Source organism: Helianthus annuus, chromosome 4 (genome assembly GCF_002127325.2).
Source record: "Helianthus annuus cultivar XRQ/B chromosome 4, HanXRQr2.0-SUNRISE, whole genome shotgun sequence".
NCBI classification, from domain to species: domain Eukaryota; kingdom Viridiplantae; phylum Streptophyta; class Magnoliopsida; order Asterales; family Asteraceae; genus Helianthus; species Helianthus annuus.
In genome coordinates, this window is record NC_035436.2 from 153,930,055 (window position 1) to 153,955,366 (window position 25,312).

The 25,312-nt window shown below is 34.4% G+C and overlaps 3 protein-coding genes and 2 non-coding genes across 10 annotated transcripts; 1 reads left to right on the forward strand and 4 right to left on the reverse strand.

Moving 5' to 3' along the window:
- Positions 1-1,176: 1,176 nt before the first annotated feature.
- On the reverse strand, positions 1,177-14,178 carry LOC110936996 (50S ribosomal protein L33). Of its 5 annotated transcripts, none has more exons than XM_022179402.1 (3): positions 14,085-14,177; positions 13,329-13,536; positions 1,177-1,340 (listed from the first exon to the last, which is right to left on the reverse strand). In XM_022179402.1, exon 2 carries the CDS (start codon positions 13,526-13,528, stop codon positions 13,331-13,333), a length of 198 nt encoding a protein of 65 aa, XP_022035094.1. In that variant the 5' UTR covers positions 13,529-13,536; positions 14,085-14,177; the 3' UTR covers positions 1,177-1,340; positions 13,329-13,330. The 5 variants fall into 5 exon arrangements, with proteins under 5 accessions (XP_022035094.1, XP_022035097.1, XP_022035096.1 ...); XM_022179405.2 differs by having other exon boundaries at positions 14,044-14,140; XM_022179404.1 differs by having other exon boundaries at positions 14,010-14,091.
- On the forward strand, positions 5,927-12,237 carry LOC110936995 (transcription factor EMB1444). The gene is made up of 11 exons (XM_022179401.2): positions 5,927-6,644; positions 7,417-7,590; positions 7,675-7,759; positions 7,843-7,884; positions 9,448-9,507; positions 9,643-9,717; positions 9,823-10,566; positions 11,096-11,197; positions 11,288-11,401; positions 11,482-11,607; positions 11,789-12,237. The coding sequence occupies exons 1-11, from the start codon at positions 6,538-6,540 to the stop codon at positions 11,867-11,869; spliced, it is 1,710 nt and encodes a 569-aa protein (XP_022035093.1). The 5' UTR covers positions 5,927-6,537; the 3' UTR covers positions 11,870-12,237.
- Positions 14,179-15,481: 1,303 nt separating the features above from the next.
- Positions 15,482-19,470, reverse strand: LOC110936993. 2 transcript variants are annotated; one of them, XM_022179400.2, is made up of 5 exons: positions 19,177-19,470; positions 17,308-17,422; positions 17,047-17,136; positions 16,861-16,959; positions 15,482-15,733 (listed from the first exon to the last, which is right to left on the reverse strand). In XM_022179400.2, the coding sequence occupies exons 1-5, from the start codon at positions 19,242-19,244 to the stop codon at positions 15,635-15,637; spliced, it is 471 nt and encodes a 156-aa protein (XP_022035092.1). In that variant the 5' UTR covers positions 19,245-19,470; the 3' UTR covers positions 15,482-15,634. The 2 variants fall into 2 exon arrangements, with proteins under 2 accessions (XP_022035092.1, XP_022035091.1); XM_022179399.2 differs by having other exon boundaries at positions 15,482-15,736; positions 19,177-19,469.
- A 1,625-nt stretch (positions 19,471-21,095) lies between these two features.
- LOC118492007 lies at positions 21,096-21,180 on the reverse strand. Its single transcript, XR_004892451.1, has one exon. It is a non-coding gene; the product is annotated as a small nucleolar RNA Z102/R77 (small nucleolar RNA).
- A 67-nt stretch (positions 21,181-21,247) lies between these two features.
- On the reverse strand, positions 21,248-21,333 carry LOC118492006. The gene has a single exon (XR_004892450.1). It is a non-coding gene; the product is annotated as a small nucleolar RNA Z102/R77 (small nucleolar RNA).
- Between the last annotated feature and the right edge of the window lie 3,979 nt (positions 21,334-25,312).

A 25,312-nucleotide genomic window follows, 5' to 3' on the forward strand; every position in this document is an offset into this window, starting at 1 on the left:
ACTAACAAAGAACCGCAACATTTACTACTTAAAAAGTCCTAAAAATGAATTTCTTGATAACTAAGGGCTAATTGAATTTAATTTAACCAAATAGCTAAATATGCAAGTATAAATAATTAGTTCACTTTGTACGCGACTCATATTTTCTTATGGAATTGTTGACTCATTTTAGTTATGTGTCGTGTTCGTATCAATCATGTTAATTCCAAGTCGTATTTAAAATCGTATCAAATAAAAAAAATGATAATTATTCTATTTTATGGGTACGAGCCTACTAAGGAAATATTATAGTCCAAAGAATTTCAAAATTTTGGCCGTAAGAAATGATAACCTAAATTCATGATTAATGCTAGCAAAATAGGAATCCAAAACCAATTTTCTAATCCCATGCTCAAGTTGTGTGTGCGTTAGTGAGAGAGTATGAAAATAAAAAAAAATAAAAAAACCTTATCTATTGAAACTGCATACAGTAAATTTATCATTTCTTACTCTGATGTAGTATGTTTGAACGTGTACATGTGTAACAATCACAATTAAAATCAGTGTTTATTATGGTTTTAAAGTGTTTACTCCATGCGTATAAAAACTTGTGATTTTATAAAATTACCCAAAACTTTTGATATATCATTATTTATACTTGAAGATCTAGAAAACAGTTCTATTATTAGTTTAAAACAAATAATACATTATCGTCTAAAAATAATAATGCATCATAATCATTCCTACTTTTCTATTTTTAATTTAAGGTCCATTTTTTCGTAAAATAAACATAATCAAAACAACGTTTATTATTTATTTATTTTTATTTATTTATTTATTTATTTCACTACTGTAAAACAGACTTTTATCATTGAATAAGTATCAATGGACAAAACAAAACTTCCAAAAAGTAGTACCTAATTTTATTGTTTGTTTGGTAAAAGTCCTCTGAGTTGTATGTAGTATTTAGCTTGTTGCAATGTAAACTCCTACGACCTTTTAATTTCTCTGGAAAATATGTTGGGTGAATCCAAGATGATGAAGGTGACATATCAAAAGGTGATAAGGGACATCTTTGAAGAACATAAGGTGAACGGAGTGGAGGCGGTAAACTGTCACACCCCGACCGTGTTAAAACAATAAACCGCGGCGGAAACGTCGAGGAGTGTCGTAACAGAATCATTGTTTCACAACACATGGATTGAAGTTTCGTTTTATTGAATTAAGTTTATTACATTGTCTCGAAATTTAAAAGCAAAACATGAACATATTGTCCTTCATTGTTATTAAGTCACTAAGGCCTTGTCCATTCCTATGTGAGCATGCATCAATAATCATCAAACATCATCATATGAGAGTACCTGAAACATATGTGAAAATAAGTCAGCATAAAAATGCCAGCGAGTACATAGGTTTTGTGAATGCGTCAGATTCATGGCTTTGAGTCCATATTGCAATACCTCGTCCAACTACGAGAGTTGTCGAGTGTGTACCTTGAAGTCAAAAGAGTTTGATATTGCAGTATGCTTTGTCAACTTTACAAGTTGATATATGAGTAAACCAAAACCATTGTAGCCATGAATCTTGACTGAAAACATTTGTCTTTGTAAAACAAGTAGTAAATCGTCGTTGAAAGTAAACATTGTATGGTTTATATATTTAAGTAAACCTTGTAGTGTAACTTCGTTTTGCAAACATTTGTCCAAGTGATCTAGATTACGCAACGACATGTAATGTGTTAAAAGCACTTATATATAGGAAGTACGAGCGTATCCACCATGCTTTTATCACATTACACCCGCCCCGTTACCTAATCACTTACCATAAACCAACCGTTCAAATCGTTCACATAGTTCAAATAGTTCCAATGGTTCAAATAGTTCAAATTGTTCACATAGTTCAAATAGTTCCAATGGTTCAAATAGTTCAGATCGTTCACATAGTTCAAATAGTTCTAATGGTTCAAATAGTTCAAATCGTTCACATAGTTCAAATAGTTCCAATGGTTCAAATAGTTCAAATCGTTCACATAGTTCAAATAGTTCCAATGGTTCGTGTTTTATTCGTGAAAACTAACTTTTGGTCGTCTCGTTGAATACATTCAAACATGTGTGACTCGTCCTAATCGTTCAACTCATACTAACAAACCACCAAAGGGTAAGTTAACAATTTATCAGGTTCTATCGTTACCTACATTACCCCCATAACCATGGTGATAGTCCGACAACGGGATTTGTCAGATCCTATGGTACCATAACATACTACTAGTCGGCTTAATCATAGTTAATGAATGTCATTCAATTGTCTTTCGACTAACGTCCCAACAAGTTCATTCATATTATAGAAAACGTTGTGTTTAATATAAACCATAGCATTTGTTTTGGAAACTCGAAATCGTTTAGCACATATGAATCACCCCAAAACAATTGAAAGCTGTAAAATAGGGGAACTATGTACTCACTTGAGATAGCAAGATATCCTCGATTTAGTGAACTAACAATGCTCGGGCAATCAAGGAATCAAGTGGCACCTAGTATCGGATCACAATATTAATAAATCGACAACTAAATCTGGAGATCGGGTAGAATGAGGTCTCGTAAACCAAATGAGTATTGGAACTCATGTGATATGGTTTAACAAAGCCTAAATTCTAAATCGGAACCTATGCTAAGTGCTTATGACCCGTTATGACCTGTTACAGAGTTGGTCCCAGTGGTTTACTAATTACAGAGTAGGTCCCAGTGGTTGTAAATTTTGCACTCGGGTGATCCTTATCACTAACCCATATTAATTTTCTCAGTTAAATGTATGCGAAATGAATAGTTTGCCCCTGAACAATAAAAAAATAAAAAATAAAGATGGCCCACCATCATCTTCTTCCTCTCCTCTCTCTCTAAAACCCACCACCACCGCCACCACCTTCAACCCAGCACCACCACCTTCAATCCACCACCTCCACCGTCACCTTCAACCCACCACCACCTCCACAGTCGCCTTCAACCCACCCCACCCCCACCCTTCAATTAACAACCACTCCTTTAACCGGCGACATCTGCAGATAAACCTAACAGCGCACACGCGGCGTTTTCCTTCGTCGTTGATGTTCCGATCTTCAATGCTTTAACGAGTGGTCGGATTACTCCTGACGAAGCCAGTTCCTCTTTGTTTTCATCACAGAGTGATAGATTCAAAATAGTGGTTACTCCGTGCTCTTGAAGCAGTAGATCTGACGATGAGATTAGCGAAATCAACGGTCTGATTGCTCCGGCTCTCGCAATTTTCAATCTGTTCTCCGGTTTGTTCTTTGCGAGTAAGCGAATCTCCACAGCTGCTTACTTCTGATCATCGATAGAAGAGGTTGTTAATTGAAGGGTGGGGGTGGGGTGGGTTGAAGGTGATTGTGGAGGTGGTGGTGGGTTGAAGGTGATGGTGGTGGTGGTGGTGGTGGGTTGGTGGTGGTGGTGGTGGTGGATTGAAGAGGAGGAAGAAGATGAGGGTGGGGTCATCTTTATTTTTTATTTTTTTTATTGTTCAGGGGCAATGTAGTTATTTCGCATATATTTAAATGAGAATATTAACATGGGTTAGTGATAAGAATCACCCGAGTGCAAAATTTGCAAGCACTGGGAGCAAGTCTGCAATATTTGTGAACCACAGGGACCAACCAGGCATTTAACTCTTTAGGTTAAACTCTAAAAGCCCATAGTCCCAAATAGTTGTCTACTTCTACCATTCCGTATTTTAAAAATAAGGTAGTTTTTGTTCAGGATTCCTTGTTGTTGTTTGGATTGAAGCGTTGAATTCATTAAGCTTGTACGTTCCCATTTTGAATGTTTTCGATATTGACTATTCTCTTGACCACTAGGCTATAGCCTAAGTGGCAACTATTTGAATCTTATTTTGAACTTTTTATAATGTGGCATTGCGACCACTTTAAAATTGCATTTGTGTGTTATAATTATGATTTTGGTCTTTTGACCTAGTGCTAGTTTATTAATTTTGTAAATTGGTATTTTTGATGTTAAAGTAATTGGTTTGTATTATTTTAAAAATAAAAGTAAAATAATTTATTTATGATAAATATGAATTGAATTGAATTTATTCGGATCTGATTCGAATTCGAGTTTCAAACACGAATTGAATAAATCATATTTAAATCGAATACGAATTCAGGTAAAAAGTCGTAAATTCAATTTGATTCATTAAACACCCCAAACCCACTGTTGCTATTGAAGAAACTCATAAGCAATTGAAGAAACTCATAAGCATGAAGTTGCTACTTACTTACGAGTTACAACCGAAGTTTAGAGTTGACCAAGTCAAATTTTATTGGCTATTTTGTCATATCAGTTACACATCCTTAACATGATAAGCATTACTAAATCCTTTTTGTTTTTATGATATGGATAACATGGACGAAACTTTTAAGGGGCGGCCGACCTCCCGAACATATCGTTTAGTAGTGGAGAGTATTTAGTTTTCGTATAGAAATGTTACGTATATACGTTTTCGACCCCCCGATCAGAAATCTCAAGCTTCGCCCTTGGATAATACATATTCATGTTTAGTTCAAATGATGTTAGTTAAAATCTCTATATTTAAAAAGAAAAAACCTGAAAATTTAATTAAAAAAAACTTATTTTTACTTCAGGTAAATCAAACACAAATAAATTCAAACCTAACTTTTCAAAATCTGTAAAAACTAACCAATAAAAACAAAGGATAATTAAAGTTTGAACGGACAATAATTATGCTACACCTTTTTTTAACCATATTTAATTTTCTTGGTAAATTTGTCGTGACTTCATGCATTTCCTTTTTAGCAAAAAAGGAACCCCCATAATCTTAAACAATGATTAGAGATCATTGATCATCATAATTAGATAAAACCTAAACATAACAATATACACACACATCATTTTCATATCAGTAATTTTTTTATTTACTTTAACTTTTCATACAGTTAAAACATATAAAAGGTGATTTACACACCACTAAAATTCACATCATTTTCATATTAGTAATTTTCTTTGTTTACTTAAACTTTTGATACAGTTAAAAAATATAAAAAATGCTTTACAAACCACTAAAATTAGGCGAAAATACGGCATACATAGCACAAACTTGGTTTTAAATGCGCGCATAATGCGTGATGCGCCCGATGCACTAATGAGAGCGCATCGCAACAGCTGATGCGATGCGTTTGCGTGATGCGAGAATATTGCGCGCATTTCGCATAATGCGCTCATCGCATAATGCGCTCTGATGCACGCAACATTGTTTCTTATGCTTTTTTTCCAGATTTTATGAACTGTGTTCGGTTTTTTCCATACTTAACATCTTAGTATGCTTGATTTGAACCAAAAAACACAACTCTTATCTTCTAATTATGTCAGTTGTTTTACTTTAAGTATGTTTTTATAAGTTTTTATGTATAAATAATTTTTAACTATTTTTTTATAAAGAACGCATCACATACGTGATGCGCTCGCATCACGCATCAGATTTTTGGACTAAACGCATCGGAGCGCATCACGCGATTTAAAACCAAGAGCACAAAACAATACAATTTCATGTTTTTTTATTTATTTTTAAACTCAACTAAAAGAATGTCGACATAGAAGAATTATCAGTAACAAATAAATAGTTATTATTGATCATAATGAGAAGATATATATGAATGGGGTTGTGTTTTGTTGGTGTTTCAACTTTTGGCTATAAAAATGATTGTTGTGAATAGGGTTTTTCCTGAGATGATAAGAAACATTTTTCTCAATTAAAATATCATGGTGTTGGCCATATATATCCATGGGAATATCTATAAAAAAACAACACTCATAAATCCCAAAAATGATATGGACCAAGTGGCAAAATGTCATTCACTTGTTGTGCTCATTTAGCACCTTTTTTGAACTAGAGGGTGGTGGGCTGTAAATTTTGACTAATGAAAAAGTTTATAAACAGAAGTTTGAAAGATGAAAATCCCACAAATGAAACTACTTTTTTTCTTTATCTGTGTAAACTTTTGATCATATTCATCTGAGTGTCTTCTTCTTTTACTGAATTTAAAGCAAAGTTTTATGAAAAGGTTTGATTTTTATGTTGTTTTCTTCAATGTCTTTTGATATTAGTTAAATCTTGAGTTTATAAACAACACCCACCAAATATTTTTTAGTAACTGATTAAAAAAAAAAAAAAACAGTGAGTTCATTTCAAGATTCTTGAACTTTGATGAAGTTTTTTAATTTTGTTACAGTTTGTTCAAAGAATAATAATCTTTTGAAAGTTGATCTTGTAATAAATTTGTTGTTGAATTGGTGAAAGTGTTAAGGAGGTTAGGGTGGGGGTTGAAGTGATCTGGGAGATGGGATTGGGCAGTCTTCTTACTCCAACAGTCGGTCCACCGATAAAAAAGCGAGCGGGTTTGAGAAGGAAACAAGCAGGAAGAGGTTCTTATAGGGGTAGTTAGAAGTTGCAGAGGGTAGAAAGGTCATTTTAGTTTGTGTTTGGGGGGGTGTTCATAGTTGGCTAACCTTAGTGGGGAAGAAGAAGAAGAAGATGATGGGTGGTGGTGGTGGTGAATTGCACCAACAACTAAAGAATCTATGTTTTAACACTGACTGGAAGTATGCTGTTTTTTGGAAACTAAAGCATCAACCTCAAATGTAAGATCATGTTCAACAACTTTGGTTTTTAGTTGTTAGTTGTTTCTTGACCTTTGTTTTGTTTTGTTTTGATCTGCAATGGTTGCAGAAGTCACTAGGCGCTCCCTAGTCGGTCGACTAGGGAGTTGCGAGTACTTAGCCTAGGCGGAGAGTACTCCCCGGGGAGTACTCTCACATGTTAAGTTATAAAGAAATTAGTTTTTGAGAAATTATATATATGTCAAATATCATAAGTATACTGATATTTATAACAAAATACGTGAATATCAATATAAATAAAAAAAATGCATGCTCAAATAGTAAAGTATTTCAAAAATTGATATTCATTCCTGGAAAAATGATATTCATTCTTTAATATGATACACGTAGGAATTATTGTTTTTTAAGTCAAACTCGGTCCGAGTTGACCTACCAGATCCGATTCTGGCGAGTTTGATTTGACCGCCTCAACCTTGTAGCGAGTACTCGGCCTCCGAGACCTTGTTTTACAACATTGGATTTGGATATATCAGTGTATTGTTCATTTGTTTAGATAATAGGCAACTCGAAGACCATAATCGATGCTTGATTCGCCTTACAAGTTACATTCAACTCATTGTGGTTTTTTGAATAATCAGATAAGCAGTTTAGATAAGTGATTTCAAACACTCTCAAAACACTTACTCTTGTATAAAACGTGATCACCAGATAAACATATTTAATAAGCACGAGGGCGGGCAAATATGTAATTTTTACATCATGAAGCTTACTAAAATCTGGAAAATGTTTGTAGGATGTTGAGTTGGGAAGATGCTTACTGTAACGATAAAGAGAAAAACGACTTTTCGGAGATCAACAACTGGTTCACTAACGCGAATGACAACTTGAAGGACGAGTGGTATCCACAAGATCATCTTGGATTAGCTATTGCAAACATGTCTTATCGTGTATATTCTATTGGGGAAGGGTATGTTGTTAAAAATTCTAAATAACATTTAAGTTGTTTACGCGTAAAACGAATCGTTAATCATGCTCATAATCCGTTGAGCAGGGTCGTAGGTCGGGTTGCAGCTACGGGTAAACATCAATGGATTTCAGGGCTTCAACTTGTTAATAGTTTGTGTTCTCTAGACGAGGTGAGAAATAACTTTGACATCAATAATATCGTACTATATCATATCATATCGTCTTAACTCTTACGTTGTATGTTAATTTTCAGCATTCTGACGGATGGAAATCGCAATTTACAGCTGGGATTAGGGTACGTCTCATTCTATCCAACAAATTTGAAGTATTACTAAAAAATATCTTTTTTGCAATAGTAACTTTGCTGGGGAAAAAGTTTCGTTTGACCCAAAGCCTTCCAAGTGGGTCAGTTTGGGTTGCTTTTAAAATTATATGGGTTCGTTTGGGTAAGATATTTTAACTAAATGGGTCACAATGGGTCACTTGAAATTCCATCTTGTTATTTTCGGGTCAAAGCGGGTCGACAACATTAAAGAAATGGGTCGATGTGGGTTGATTTTCTTAAATAAATGGGGCAGGTTTCAGATTGGAATGGGTTCAGTTCAAATTGAGTTTCGGGCCGAGACGGTTTTGGCACCACGTAGGTTTTGAATCGGAACGGGTTCGGGTCGGGTTTCGGGCCGACACGGGTTTCTGCACGGGACAGGTTTCGGATCACAACGGGTTTTGGGCCGACACGAGTTTCCGCACGAGACGAGTTTCGGGTCAGGACGAGGTTTGTACCGTTTCGACCTGTACTTTTTCGACGCAAACCGTTTCGACACATACCGTTTCGACGCGAACCGTTTCGACCCGTACCCCTAATACATGCAGACCTGTATAAGTGTTATTACAACTGAAACTGATTCACATCTCAGTATTCTATGAGTAACGATTGAAATTGTTATACACTGAATCTGATTAACGACTGAAAAGTTAAATTTTGTTGTTGTTGATCGAATTGATAACAGACAAAATTTAAGTCTGAATTGAGCACATAGTGAATTCAGTTTGTTTCGATTAGTTTCTGTTGATTTTAGTGAAATCAGTTTCAGTGATTGTTTCAGCGATTGTGAATTCAATTGATTGTTTCGACTAGTTTTAGTTTTTTTTTTTTTTTAAGAACAAAATCAGAACATCGATGTCAGATCTGTTTCATGTATGTTTAAATAGGCTGAAAGAATATTTTGAATCGAAATCAGATCTGAATCAGTTTCAGTTTGATGATTAAGATCTGAGTTTGGTTCGAAGAAGGAACTAAATCAAAGAAAATCTAATTATACACGCACATCACGGCTTATTTTAGTTCTGAATCTGAGTCGTGTTGCTGCTGTTGTTTAAAAAGTTAATCTGGATTTGATTTGGGTTCAATACTCGACATATTATATTGGATTTACGAGTTTACTGCTGATCTATCAGCAACTGACTTTTCAATGTTAATGGCGTCTGCGACAGCTAACTCGATTTCTGCAGTCGGGTTTTCGAACGTAGAAAAAGACTGATTTAGTTTGATAGTTGCAGCTTGCGTCTGTGATTAGAAAACAAAAAGAATTCACGGCTGAATCTGAAATAAATGAGTGAAATTCACGGCTGACCCGAACCCGTTCCGACCCGAACCCGTTTCGACCCGAACCCATTTTGACCCATGACCCGACCCGACCCGACCCGTTTGCCAGGTCTAGTTTCGGGTCAACTAAACTTGGCTAATACCAGAAACTACCCATTTGGACCCGTTACAGAAACCAGCCAAACCCACGCATTTTGCCACTCTAATCCAATTTATAACAGATATGTGTTTTGATGTCTTTATGCTATGCAGACAATCGTTGTCGTTGCTGTTGGTTCGTATGGAGTTGTACAACTCGGCTCTTTAAAAACCGTAAGGCAACTTATGCATTTACTTCTACGGTTCTACCTAGTGTATTTATCTATAAAATGCTTACATTCTAGGCACATTAAACAGTTAAATCACATTAATCTTTTCATTAAGCTGTGTCTTTAACATAACATGCAGATCACCGAAAATTTGAAGCTCGTGAACCATATTAGAGAGATCTTTTTTGAGCTACACGACCCTTCTCCTTGCGTGGTATATATATATTATATATATATATATATATCTACCTACTAAACTTAAGTTGACAAAACGTACCGAATATCATTCAAGAATCTTACCATGCAAATTGTTTTCCAGACAGATATTTCAACGAGTTCAGGTTCAGTGAGATTTCACAAACATGTACGCGATCAAGATAGAACAGTGGATAAGTGGACGAAAGATGAAATGATCACTGATCGTCAAGAAAACGAAAACCCGATATCAGATCTCGTCGAATCTACAACTTGCGACGATCAAAACTGGGGCGTGTTCACGCCCACAATTTCAAACAGCGAGATGCTAAATAACCCAGAGACCGAAACTAACAATTCTTTCAAGTTTCCTGCTGGATGTGAGTTGTATGAAGCATTGGGACCCACATTTTATAAGCAGAAGAATTGTTTCGATTGGGAAACGGTCACAAACGAGACCCTAACCGTTGACCAGACGGCTGGAGACACAAGCAGTACACATTCACAAAGATCATGCTCTGAAAACCTCTTAGAAGCAGTTGTTGCTAGTGTTTGTTGCAGTGACAGCGACACTAAATGGTCAAAGTCATCTGGTCAACCGGTCAAACCCCTTTCACGGCTGCAACCGACTCCTAGTGATTTGCAAACCACTGGGTCGATTTGTTACTCGTTTGAGCGTTCTTTACAAGGCTTCTCATCGGCTAGTGTTAGTAGATGTAGTGAGCAAATAAACGAGCCCCGAGAACCGGCTAAGGCCGGTAAAAAACGAGCTAGGCCCGGTGAAAGCGGTAAACCCCGACCCAGAGATAGACAATTGATTCAAGATCGTATTAAGGAACTCAGGCAGCTTGTTCCCAATGGATCAAAGGTAACCTTCGTTTTTCCTGTGATATCATTGCATAATTTTTAAAGAGTAAAATGTCATTTTCGTCCATGATGTTACTTTGGCCAGTTTTGTGACTTTCGTCCAAAGGTTTGTTTTTTCGCATCTGGATCCAAAAGATTTGAAATCTTGTCATTTTCATCCGGCTCGTTAACTCCATCCATTGTTCTCCATTAAGTCAGGGGTATTTCCGTCATTTTTGTTAACTCGAAGGGCAATTCGGTCTTTTTAATTTTATGTACAAGCATTTAGCATAATGTACAAGTAATCAAAAGACTGAACTGCCCTTTAAGTTAACAAATAAGACGAAAATAACCTTGACTTAACGGAGAAAAATGGATGGAGTTCACGAGCCGGATGAAAATGGCAAGATTTCAAACCTTTTGGATCCAGATGCGAAAAAACAAACATTTGGACGAAAGTCGCAAAACTGGCCAAACCTCAGGGACGAAAATGACATTTTACTATTTTTTAAAAGATAATAAGTTGAAACAAGTCATGTTCTGTCACACAGTGTAGCATCGACTCACTTTTGGAACGAACGATTAAGCATATGCTTTTCATGCAATGTATCACGAAGCATGCCGATAAGATCGATAAATGTGCTGAGTACAAGGTACAACTTTTCGCCTACGTTGTTTTCCATAAGCTTTACGTCAACGGTCCTACGGTACGTTTATAGATTTCATCGATTATTGTTTTGCAGTTGCTTGGGAGTCAGGAGCAGGGTTCAAGTTGGGCAATGGAAGTCGGGAACGAGCTAAAACTATGTCCAATAATCGTGGAAAATATTGGCACCGAAGGGCAAATGCTGGTAGAGGTACAATCATGACTTGTAACACAAGAAACTCTTGAAATGTTTTCGCTTTTTGCCAACATTTTTGGTTTGTGTATGCACAGATGGTGTGTGATGAAGGTGTCAATTTTCCGGAGATCACTGAAGCGGTCAGGAGCTTGGGTTTGACCATTATAAAAGGCGCGATAGATGCCTATGGTGATAAAACCTGGATGTGTTTCATTGTTGAGGTACACCCTGAGTCCCTGACTGGTCAAACGGCCGGGTTGGACCGAAAATTCTTTGATAAATTTTCTTGAATAAATAATGTGTTATATATTATTATAAAACTACTAAGATGATAATCGAAATTTTCTTGATACTATTTGACCAATTAACATGCACCTAATCGGGTCAACATGATGTATGCAGGGGGAGGATAACAGAAGTATTCATCGGATGGATGTACTGTGGTCCCTTGTTCAGATATTAGAACTAAAGGCAAAGACTTAAGCTTGTGATTTTACTTGTAGAGTGGTTGATTTTTTTTGCGCTCGGTGGTTTGTGTTTGATACCTACTGTTTGACTCTGCTTTCGGGATTTTCTTTTCGGAAAATTACCAAAATAATCATTTGACCAGTCAAATTACCAAAATAGGAAACAAGCCGGTTAAGCCTCCAAATTTGCCGGCTTAGCCTCTATTTTGGAAAAGTCAAGGTCAAACTTGACTATTTTGGTAATTTTCCCTTTTTCTTTTTTTCTTTTCCTTTTTGGTGTTATACTTTGCTGCAGGATTGATTTTTGTGATTTGGCTTGTGAATTTGCAAACAATTTAATAGTGATTTGTGGTTTGTTTTGATAAAAAAATTATTATGTTTTTTAATATATTGTCGTCAAGGGTGGGGTTCCGCTACAAAGTCCATTTTTCCTACAAAGTGTACAAAGTCTTAAAACACCACAATTTCAGCCATGAAACATGCTAAAACCCACAAATAACATAGCGAAGCTCACTAAAACACAATATCCAAACCCTAACATTCTTTAAAAACTTCAAACATACCATCATACAACTATGAATATAAAACACAATATGATAATCAACATAAAACACACTAATGTTAGTCATTCGATAATCAAAGCCTTATCATTCAAAACACAACACAAAACCCACAAATATGGTGTTTTAGTAAACCTCCACTACGTTATTTGTGGGTTTTGAGTGTGTTTTATGGTTGAAATTATGGTGTTTTATGACTTTGTACACTTTGTAGGAAAAATGGACTTTGTAGCCAACTCCCACGGACAACAAAATTACAAAAATAGTTTCAGGTTAGAACAGATACTAGCAGCAGCATAATCATATGACTTCTTTAACAGCAAATTTCCCAGAAAACAAATATTATCATTAGCATGTTCAAAGCAAGACATATATATATATATAGGGAGCCGCTAGAATGAGAACCACCTCGAGTTGTAAGAACCGCGAGAACTACACCCTACGGAGCGCCGTTCGCCGCGATTTTTTTTTTACAAGTAGATGTGTGCATTATAAACACGGCCGTAAAAAATCACGGCGAACGGCGCTCCGTGGGGTGTACTTTTTTACACCTCAAGTTTGGTGAAAAAAAAAAGAAAAAAGAAAAAAAATTAAAAAACACCAAACTTGAGGTGTAAAAAAGTACACCCCACGGAGCGCCGTTCGCCGTGATTTTTTACGGCCGTGTTTATAATGCACACATCTACTTGTAAAAAAAAATCGCGGCGAACGGCGCTCCGTAGGGTGTAGTTCTCGCGGTTCTTACAACTCGGGGTGGTTCTCATTCTAGCAGCCCCCTATATATATATATATATATATATATATATATATATATATATATATATATATATATATATATATATATATTTATAGATGCATATCATAGTTCTTGTTATTAATAACAGAAAACTCCTGATGATAAGATAGTTAACTTACCATCATGACGATTTATCTCTCTTGTCATTTATCTTGGCTTCAGTGAAAAGAACATGACGTCGAACACGAGGATCATATTTTTTTATTTCAAGTTTGTTCGCCTTCATCCTCGGATTCTTCCTCTTAACATAAAAGAAACCAGTCTTTGCTGATGAAATCAGTCTTATTAGAAGTTTGACACTTTTTTTCTTCAGTCCCATTTTCTAATCTACACAAACACAGCATCAGTCAAAAACAAATGAAATTAACAGAAACAAGTTAACACACAAGTTCACATACATTTGTTATAATTAATGATCAAATGAAATTGGGGTTCCTTCACTACAAATTGTCGGAAATCAGACCCTTGATCAAACACAAATACACGCGAATACGTGACTCGTTCGACTCTTTTACAAATCAAATAAAACAACTAGATAAACATATCTAATAAACCGATAATTCAAACTATATGGACAAATAAATCAAACTATATTTATCTCGAACCCGCTTGAATTATAATTATCCCTTTCATAAATTACAATAGATTATGCTCCAATTCTGGTAGTAATCTTTTTGCAAGAGTAACATGTTAACAAGAAAGTTAGAACAGAAAATGGAGGATAATCTGGAAAATGTTAACATAAAATATATTACTTAACTTAAGATCAAACAGAGATTGAAATTTGAAATAAAAAATACATGAAAATAAGTTGAAAATGTAATCAGTGGTTACTATCAACTGCGAATCAGAATCATTGAGAGACTTGACGTTACCGGTGACAACGTCTGTGAATAGTATTGATCTCTGCCGTTGTGTTGTAAACCCTACCAAACCTTGCATGCTGCCGTTGTGTCTAAATTTATATATTATTTTATTTTCTGAAATATATATATTGGAAATGGAAATATGTCAATTAATAAAAGTTTTTCATTTTTTTACAACAGTTTGTAATAATATACATAAGCAGGGGACTCTAAGCAGGGATAGCAAGAAGATGGAAATTCCAAAACAACAACATACGTTACATAATTACGCGATTATTAAACTCACATCATCTATCCCAGTTTAACATATTAAAACCCAAATACATGAGTCTTTCTTACGGCTGTAATCAAGCCAAGCCAGGTTCAATTCGAGCTCGCACTCAAACATAAACATAAACGAGGCAGCTCAGCTCGTAAAATGTTTGAGCCAACTCGAGCTGGCTCGTTAACTTTTTTATTAACAAATATTAATAACTTAAAACAACAAAAAAGTATAAAAATTATACATATATTTATATGTACTATTTTTGTTCTTCTAATATTGTAAGGACCGAAAGGCATATTAAAAAGTATTATATGTATATAATTTGTTTATTTGTTCATATTTATATATATGTTATTGGTTAATTAAACTTAAAAAAATTTAATACATCTGTAATTAATCATAAAATGAAATAATTCGAGCTAGCTCGCGAGCCGAGCCAGGCCTAGCTCGAGCTCGGCTTGTTTACAATTCAAGCCGAGCTGACTCGTATACAACCGAGCTTTTTTTCTGAGTGAGCCGCGAGCATTTTGAACACAACTACTCTTCCTTGGTATTCTCCACCATTCTTAGAGATTGGGATATCTTAGTTGTTGAACTCTTTTAGGTTTCTCGCCTTTTAAATCCACCAAACAGTTGTGAAACACATGGCCTCTAAAGTTATTATCTTGAAAGTAGATCCTCGCATTTTTTAGAATTTGGGGCTTTTTTAGAGTTTAAAACATGAATGAGTAACGAGACAGTATTCGGATACATAACCGAGTTGCCTTATTAAATGATACGTTTCGGATACATAACCAAGTTGCCTTATTAAATGATACGTGACAACCCAAAACTAATACCATTCCAATTATATCTTTCAAAACTTGAAATTATTAAATAATTTAAAGTTGTTAGAATGTGATATTCTAAGCAGGTTTTTTAGATATTTTTCTTAAGAACATGTTTCAGATAATGCAAACCCAAACGATAACTTTTAACCACCTAAGATCATGAACGATTATATTTGAAATGATGATTTTAGAATGCCATCTCAATTGATAATGATATCTTTAGGCAACATGATAGAAATGTTTAAGTTGTAGCTTTACAACTTTCGTACATCTGGTATATGATGAAAAGATGACCAAAACAAGACAATAGCTCAACGCTGAAAAGAAATAGAACATTCAATATGAATCACCCCCACTAGTCCTGTAATGTGTATGGGTTAATAAATTGATACAATTCAATAGCCAATTATAATCCAGAGTTTACGTATATTGTTTAAACTAAACACTTGACACTAAGGTCACAACTAGTTTGTTTTCGCCTTCGGAGTTTTCCTTGATTTCCGAAGCGATATCGAGTGTTTCATCCCTATGAAATACAACAAGGCCCCCAGCAAAGCCATATCCTGCTTTCAAAAGATAAAACCATTTCCAAATATTTATGAAAAAAAACTAATAGCATTATAATCATCCTACTTGTACGGGTAATGCAAGAAACTCCCTATGGTTAGTTCAAGATAAAAGTTTAAATACTAGAGGTGGCAAGATGAATTTATGGTACTTTTGTGTATAATGAGGATGTTTAAGGACGTGTCAAAACCGCCCGCTCAGGTAGGGTTGACTTGCAAATAACATTTTTGTTCATTTTTAATTCCTTTTTACAAATAAGAGTTAACTTTCGTTTTGCTCCCTATGGTTTGGTCATTTTAACGGTTTTGCTCCAATAGTTTAAAGATAGCCATTTTCCTCCCTGATCTTTCGAGTTTGTCGCCAGTTTGCTCCCTGGCTCTAACTAAGTTAAAACGCTCAATTAAAAGTAGGGGTGGTCGGCAGGTGGTAGTTGCAGGTGGTGGTGGATGGTTGTGGCCGGTAGAAAGAGTGGTTGGAAAGACGAGGGATCAGAAAAGCATTAATAATATACATGTAAATAAATAAGTTACAAGTTTATTTAGGTGAAAAAACTTACATGCCCTTGCTTTTATCTATAAAATTACCAAAATACCCTTTTAGTTAATGGATTCTTTGGATGGAGTTAGAGGTGGGGAGCAAAATGACGATAAGTTAGAAAGATCAGAGAGGAAAATGGCTATTTTTAAACTATTGGGGTAAAAACGTTAAAATGACCAAATCACAGGGAGCAAAATGAAAGTTAACTCTACAAATAATGATTAATCAGTGTGTGAATAATGAATACAAAAACAGTATAGCTGCATAATTCTTAAAAAAGATTATTTAGGAGGTTGTATGCATTAAGAATAGACATTGAAAAACTTTTAATTCATTTGACCCAATATTCTTTCAGCTAAACCTTTTTTTATTTGACCCGTTTGAGATAAATTCAACTCAACCCAATAATAAGTCACGGGTCGGAATTATCTCCTTTAATAAATACATGCTGGTGTGCACTTTAGTGCTTTTTAGACATTTTGGCAAGGGTGTAGTTTGGTTTAAAATGAAGTTACAATTACAACATTTTAAAATATAAAAAAGAAACTATTTTACTCAAAATAAAAGAGGCAAAAAGAGTTGTAACCTGTGTGAACTTTGAAAAAAGTTGACTGAATTCTGTTTCGTCAACATCATAGTTGTAGAAATCATACAATACAGGTGTAAAAATAAGCTGGTGTAGCGCCTGTAGACAGAAAAGAATGAAAGACACTGAGAAATTATGTGAACCGTCAGTAAGAGCTTCTAATGACACAAAAACATGGTTACTTACCAGCAAAATGGCACCAAGATAGCTACCAAAGATGAAAGCAACGCCACCAAAGCCTTGAAGGACAATCATTGCCACAACGACGTGTTTAGTCTGTTTAAAAGAAGGCTCGGTTTTAGTTGCATAAATTAAAGTACATATTATACTATAATATGGAAGTAAATGAAGACGGACTCATAGAATGACGATGAGGACCGAGAGAAAAATTCAAAAAATAGATTGAACTTAAATTGTTTATAAATAAATGCATCGAGAGATCCTTACATCGACTTCAGGAACTTTTATGCCAGTTTTGAGGGTAACCAGTTTAGTGAACACATTAAGTTTTGGTTCAAGAACCTTTACAACTGGTCCTCCGTCAGTTCCAAATTCAAGATACCTAAAAGATGAAATCATTACTAATATCAGCTAAATTGCATAGATGTTCCAAAAAGTATAATATGTGATTAGAAGATCTATGTTTACTCCTCTGTCTGTCAACTGATATATGCAGAAGCTAGCATAAACCAATCAAGTAGGTTGATAGCATTGTCTTAGCAGTAATTAATATCCTTATTTAGTTAGGAATATAGAAAGTAGGAACTTGTATTATTAAGATCCATTGTGCAAGGCAGCATTCCAACGCTTTACATTTTTTATGTTTCCAAATTACAGCCAAACTTAACCATAGTGATAGTCCCTAATCCAGTAAGACCGACATGCCAAGAGGCTATGAGTTCAAACCCCAACAGTCAACACGGACATATGTGTGTGAGTATTTTCCATTCAAAACAAAAAAAGAAGTCCTTGATTCCGTAAAACTCTTACCTTGGTTTTAAAAAGCGAGAGGCGAACAAAAGCGACGAGGTCTAAAAATGAGGCGCGAAGCGCAAAAGCATTGGGCTTTTCGTACCCAAGGCGCAAGAAGATTATATAAATTTTTATATATATCCCATAGGTTTTTAGCATCCCTAATCCAAAATATAGTTATAAATAAGGTTTGTATATGATTTTACCTACATGTACAAGCCAAAAAACCTATTGTCCAACACTTTCATGCATAAAAACAACATAAAAACACCCAAAATACATAAGGCGCGCGCCTCAGACCTCAAAAAACCCAAAAAATGCGCTTTCTTGCGCTTTGTGGAGAAAGCGCGCCTCAGGTGCCATGAGGCGCTGAGACCTGTGCCTTAGTGCGCCTCGCGCCTAGGCGCGCCTCAGGTGCGCTTTTTAAAACCCAGACTCTTACATATGAACTAATAGAAACCAGAGGAAATCCACGAAAAAAATAAAAAAAAAATACATAAGAACTTGCAGGCTGCAGGGACACCAGTCTTCAGAACCCAGTGTTACCAAAGTGACAAAAATACTATCTTTTGCAAGAATGAGTGTTATAGTTACAGACCCTATAAGTAGCTTTGCTATTTGTGGGATATACTGGGTATGGTTGTTGTTGTTGTTGTTGTTGTTGTTGTTGTGTTATTGTTACAGATTTAGAACATAACTCCTATATCCTCTTCACTTAAATATACATTACATTTCCAGTTCACTAACAACAATGAAGTTGCATAACCTATATTTGGAGTAAGTAGCTTTTCAAATCATTGTACATACCACGTAGCTTTTCAATCATTTTACATAACTACGAACCACTTAATTTTTTCATCACAAACAAGCCATAGTCCCCTAAAAACAAACAAAAAAGCAACACACTCACAACAACAAGCAATTTGCCATTTCTTCTCACAGTCACATATCCACAACTCACAACTTATATAAAATTACAACTTCTCAGCATATCATAAACTTTTTTAAGCCTTTTTAATGTCCAAATTTAACAATTAAACCAGCATTCAACAGTAGCCAAACGCAAATCAACAAGTGAATAAAACTAATCAACCAATCAAGCCATTAGCAAGCTAGAAATCAATACAAACCACATCTACCATGTGCAAATCTACAACATAATCCAACACATCATTTCATATCTTCATCACAACCGCTAATTGTCAACAAAACTGAATCGATACAGAAACATGAACGTATAAAAGCAATTAATTAACAGGATAATTAAACCTAATAACAGGCTACATAATCATTACAAACCAGATCTATGAAGGAGAAAAGAGATTATAGATTCAGATTACATACAGTTGATAAGCAGATAATATGAAGAAAGAAGCAAAGAGGAGCCTTCCGATGAACAAGGTGAACGCCATTAGGACTGGATTAAACCCTAGAGAGTTGATGAGTGGAGACTAGTATTATTATTATTATTATCTATCTACCAAACTTGTTAATATCTTTGTGGAAGTCGCCGTCATCGTCGTAGTCATCGACGTCAAAGATCAGTCAGATGTATAGCTACAGGAAGTTGGGAAAGAGACGGAGAATAGTACTAAAACGGAATGCTCCGTTAACCTCCGTTAGTCGTTAGGTTTGTTTGGGCAAGGTATATGCTTCAATACACTTTGCTTTTTAATTTGTGGTTTTTTTTTTCATCACAAAGAGGGATAAAGTTAATATCATAATCGATAATTCCCTGTTTAAGGTGTGTAAATTCGTACGGGCCACAATAGATTGTTTTTTTATTAAGGCAAACAAATGTTGTACAAGTCCGGTTCAGGTAAACTTATTCGTAAAAGATCATCCATGCCTTGCTAACACAGACAACGCTAGTCCACCTTGGCCACAATAGATTGTGTTGGATAGGGATGAGCAACTGATACCGATACCGAATTTCCTGAACCGAGTTGATTTCGATACCGATATTTAGTGTTTTCAGTAACGGTATTTATCAAATTTTACTTTCAAATACTAGTACCGAACCGTTGACCAACATGTTTATTGTTTTATATCCATTTTAAAAATACGTTTTTGCCCCCAGGTAAAAATAAAATTAAGCTTTTTGTCCCCACCTGCTACCCTTCAACTTTGTTGGCAAACATGAAAAATTAGTGCAAATTTCTTTTTGTATACCATCTATCGATTTACTATGTACTTTGTTAAGAATTAGGACTTATTGTGTTCCCCCAAATGACTTGGAAAACAACTTGGATACTTGAATATATTTTGAAAAAAACTCACAATATGCAAAACTTTATAAATCACATATTGATATGAGACTTGCCTTTGCCAAATCAAAGCAAGCCTTTTTAGTCAAAACAATTATTTTGATGTCTTGCCTTTTACTTCATTATCAAAGTTCTCTAGCATCATTTTCATCTATCTTTGCTTGGTGTGGTTCATTTTGCTTCTTCAATTGATCATTCTTAGTAACAAAACTCTCAACTACCACTATTAGATTCTCAACCTTAGTTTCTAACTCCAATATTTTCTCATTGTTTGGCTCATTGAAGTAGTCGTAACCAATGTTTTAAAAACCCGTTCAAACCAGCCGGTGATCCAGGTTAAACCGTCCGACACACCCGATTAAACTGTTTATGAGTTCAATCCGGTACAAATGAACTTTCTAAATTACGTTATGGGTTGTTCTTGATTCATTTTAACCAACTTAATTCTCATGAATTAAAAGTATCTTATTTGATTATAAGGTACAGATCTAAGAAGTTCTACAAATCACTTTTAACTTTTTAGGCATTTAAAACATATGTTAATGTTAAGTCAAATAATATACGAAAATTATATTTTTTTCTATTCAAAACATTTAAATAAATTTCAAAGAATTTCAGTGTTTATCAAAGATTAAAATGAACTAATTTTATTCAAAATTAAATTACTTATAACTATATAAACCAAATATTACTTATAACTATATCAACCAAATTCTCATTATATAAAAACAGTTTACATAATTCATCTGACTACATTTGTCAAATGATTTTGTTTTGCTTACAAAAACCAAAAATTATGTTTCAAAGAGTTTTAGAGTATGTAAAGACTAAATTGTAGAAAAAAAACATCTGTAAATCACTAAAAAAAGCCATTAAGTAGAACATTACTTGAAGCCATTTGTTTAAATAAAACTACATTACAGTAAATTAATAAACACAAAAGTTTTAAAAACTGATAATCAAAACAATGTGATTACAAAATAAAGAGTAGAAAACGAATGATCAGACAGAGCTAATACTAATTTGGCCATCATTCTGGCAAATCAAACCAATAGGGAATCTATTAATCATCACATCATTCGCAAAACCGATGAATAAAATCTTCAGATTTCAATTCAAACAAAATAATCAACAAATTAATCAAAAGAAATTGATCAGATAGAGCTAATACATTGTCGCCATCATATCGGCAGTCAAACCAATAGGGAAAACAATTTCCATCATCATCTCAATCTCAAAAACATTCAAAATCTAACAAATAAAGTTGAAATTGTATCAAAAAATCGGTGTTTTTTGTGTAAATCGACTTACGCTTGAAACGGCGCTATTGGAATGAATTGTGGTGAAACCCTAGCGGACCTGCGTGTATATAAAGGGAAATACCGATGTGAGGATGTCGTAGGGTTTAACACTTTAACGTATTGGTAAGTTGCACAAATGGTCCTTGTATATGTATTTACTTCAAGCTTGGTCCTCTAAAAGACAAGGTTTTATTTTTTTAACGGCAAACTAATTTTATAGATCTATTAGGCTAAAGGGTATGGGGAGCATGAGTTGGGTCATTAATGCCACATAGGACCATTAATGGATTGCTACACCATCCCCTTGCTTCATCCACCATGGTTGGCATGGATTAAACCATGGAAACCATGAGCCTACTTTCCTTTTTCAATATTTCATTTTCCTTTTCCACAAAAAGAAATTAAAATAAGAAAATAGTGGTTTGGGTCATGACCACACCCTTAGGGTAATGGTTTTGGATGATGGATTAGAAGTGAGTGACATGGCGCCGATGTGAAGAATCATGGTGACTATGAGGGACATGACCACACCCTATAGCCTTATCTATTATAAATGAAAGTGATTTGGGCCAAGTGTCACTTAATCAGGGCATCGTTTTTCCCCGTTTCCCACCCAACAGTAACCACTGCCCTTTATTCTCACATTTTCACAAACCCTATTTCATTCTTCTCCTTTAACTTTCCATACAAGATCCCCTTTCTCTCTGATGTTCATCCTTCTCCTTCTTCACATTTCCATCTCTTCAACAACGTCCGCAGAGGTTACTTCTATCGGATACATCTGCATTTGAAACCCTAAATCATGTACCGTCGAGTAGTTGAAGAACAGAATATTCATGTAAGATCTATTTTTTCAATCAGAAATTTTATTTCGTTTTATATATTTTCTCATACTGAACACGATGAACCCTTTTGTACAAGCTCCTGTTAATCGGTGACACTGGTATGTTGTAATAGTGTTTTTATTATTATACATATATGAAATATATGAATAACTCTGTTTGTAGCTTTTGATTTTGTCTTTCCTTTGTTATTGTTTATTCAGATTCAGATGCTTGCTTTGTTGTATCATGTGATTTTACGAGTAGACTGATTTTGATATGTTTGTATTTTATGTCTTTTACAAGCTGTTTTGTTGATTTATTCACCTATGTTAGTAATTTTTTATGCTCCTATGTTTCTTGATCCTCTGTTTTTATTTCAACTTTCATACTATTATTCTAGCAATCCAAGCAGAATATATAGATTTTATGCTTATTTTTTTTATTATTATTATTTTATAGAGTTTGTTGATTAGAAGCAACCTCTGCCGGACCGTTGTTGAGGAGATGGAAATGTGAAAGAGAAGAAGAAGGACGGTAAATTCATTGTTGGATTGTTTATGTAGTTAACTAAATTGAGTAGCTTAACTACTTAATTACAGAGAAGTTTTTGAGATTGTTTTTACACTTTATTATTTTTGCAGCAAGTTGTACTTCATTTGTTTATATGGCAATTTTATATTTGCAGGCTTTTGAATTAAGGTTGGTTGTTACTTAATTTGTGTTTGTTTTAATGATTTTCAGTTTCATGAAGTTATTGTTTAGAAACTGATTTTGTTTTCAGGTCTGTTGATAGGTGATACCAGCCCAAAGTTTAAGCTTCATCCCTTTTTGTTATTCGGTATGGTACTCATTTACAGTCCCACTTTCAATGAGGTTGTGTTAGTCATGTATTTGATTTTTGCCCTTTTCTTTACCATTGAAGTTGTGGAGAGACGAATTAAGATGGTGGAGCGGAAGACAATCTCAGATGAGTATAGGAATTTTAGTGCATGATTGAGATCATTTGGACCCATGTAATGCAAGTCATTGAATGTTTTAATCTTACAATCAGTTTTACTTTGTTGAAGACCAAACCACTAATGAAGACCAAAGTCCTGTTGAAGACAAGCACTGATGAACCAAAGGCCTGATCAACCAAAGCTGAACCATTGTCCAACAACAACAGTGGTTCAGCATCAACATTAGTTATTCTACCTTTGTTTATGTTAACAGTGTTTATATGTAACAGTGTTCTTCACATCAGTGTTTTATAGTCTGTTAAGTTGTTAGATGTCATCACCTCAGTGTTTTATATGTAACAATTTTTATGACATCAGTGTTTATCACAACAGTGTTTATATGTAACAGTATTTATCACATCACTTCAGTGGTTTGATCTGTACTATAAATTGAACAGTTGTTTCATCTTTATACTAATAAATAAAAATCAAGTACACTTGGATGATTATTAAGCTCCACATTTTGATTGTTTAGGTATAGTATTCTTGAAATTGGTCTTTTTTTTTTTTTTTTTTTTTGCAAACAGATGTTTATGGGCAAACATTTGTTTAAGCTCAAACATTTGTTTAAGGCCAAACATCTGTTTATGGCCAAACTTCTGTTTATGGGCAAACATTTGTTTAAGGTCAAACTTCTATTTAAGTCCAGACAACTGATATATAAGGTGAACATCTGTTTAAAAGCCTGTTACAACCACTGTGTTGGTTCAAACATTTGATTGTTAAAAGTTATCCACTGCTGAAATACAACCTCTGTTTCTTCAATCTTCGTGTTGATCACTGACTGACCAAACATCAACATCAATGTTTCAAAAACTGTTGGGTATCCACTTATAGGAAAAAAATAGTCACTGCTCATTTTTTTTGTTGTTGACATCCACTGATATTGACCATCAGCGGTTTCCCTAAAAACAGCCACTGCTCACATTTTTATTATTGATGGAGTTAATTAGTAATAGATTGAAATTATCAAATGAAAACTAGAATTACAATGAAATTACCATTTTACCTAATCGTTACATTCCAATGAGATAAGAGTTCCTCCAACATTGTTTTCATGATAAAATTTAAAGTTAAATTAAAAAATAAAAAAATTCTTGATGACTATTTGTTGCAAATTAAATCAGTAATTAATGCTAATTTCTTGAGCTTTGGACATTTAAAATATGCAAAATGTGAATTTCAAACTGACGGTTATTATCTTTTAATTAAAGTTAAAATAAAAATTAGAAAAGTCATCATGACAATTGCTTTCAAATCAGATCAGTAATTACTGATAATATCAGTAATTTTGAAATTCAAAATATGCAAAATGGTAATTTAAAATTGACGTTCTCTCTTTTTTTTTCCTACTTTGCATATAATTTCTAATATTTAATTACTTTAATAAAGCAGGATATAAGGATATACACTACTTACCTTTCAAATTACATTTGCCACTGCATTCAATTAAAATTTTGAATGGAGAATCGGTAAGCTTGAATTCCAACCTTGATATTTTTTTTAAGAACATCCATGCTTATTGTATTATCATATTACGTTTAACAATATATATATTTTGCTTATTCTTTTTTTTATGTACAGTCTTCAAATGGAGGTTGCAAAGGTTAGTATGCTTTACGATCTTAATACATTCTCAAACAACTATTCGATTAGAGTGAAAATTGTTAGCGCGTCGAAGAAGATGATGAATGAAAACAAAAATGAAATATATCGTTTGGATATCATCTTCATGGATGAGATGGTACCGTATATATTTGTCTTATAATTATTTTGGACATATGAATACCCAAATCTACACTTCCTATAAAAGGAGAAATCCCAATGACATAAGAAAAGCTGATGTGTCAGCAAGAGAAGTTGTCCAACAAGGCTTTTTTTATGTCATTATTACATCATAAATCCTAATTTAAAATCACTTTAAAATCCAAACCACTGCTCTACATTAAAATTTCAAAGGTCTGGCCCACTTTAAAATCCAAACTACTGCCATCAAAACCACTGCCCATATCTATAATACATAAGTTTTGGCTCCCTTTTTAAAATTCAAACCATAGTTACCTAATTCGCTCTAAGAGCCGCGATTTTCG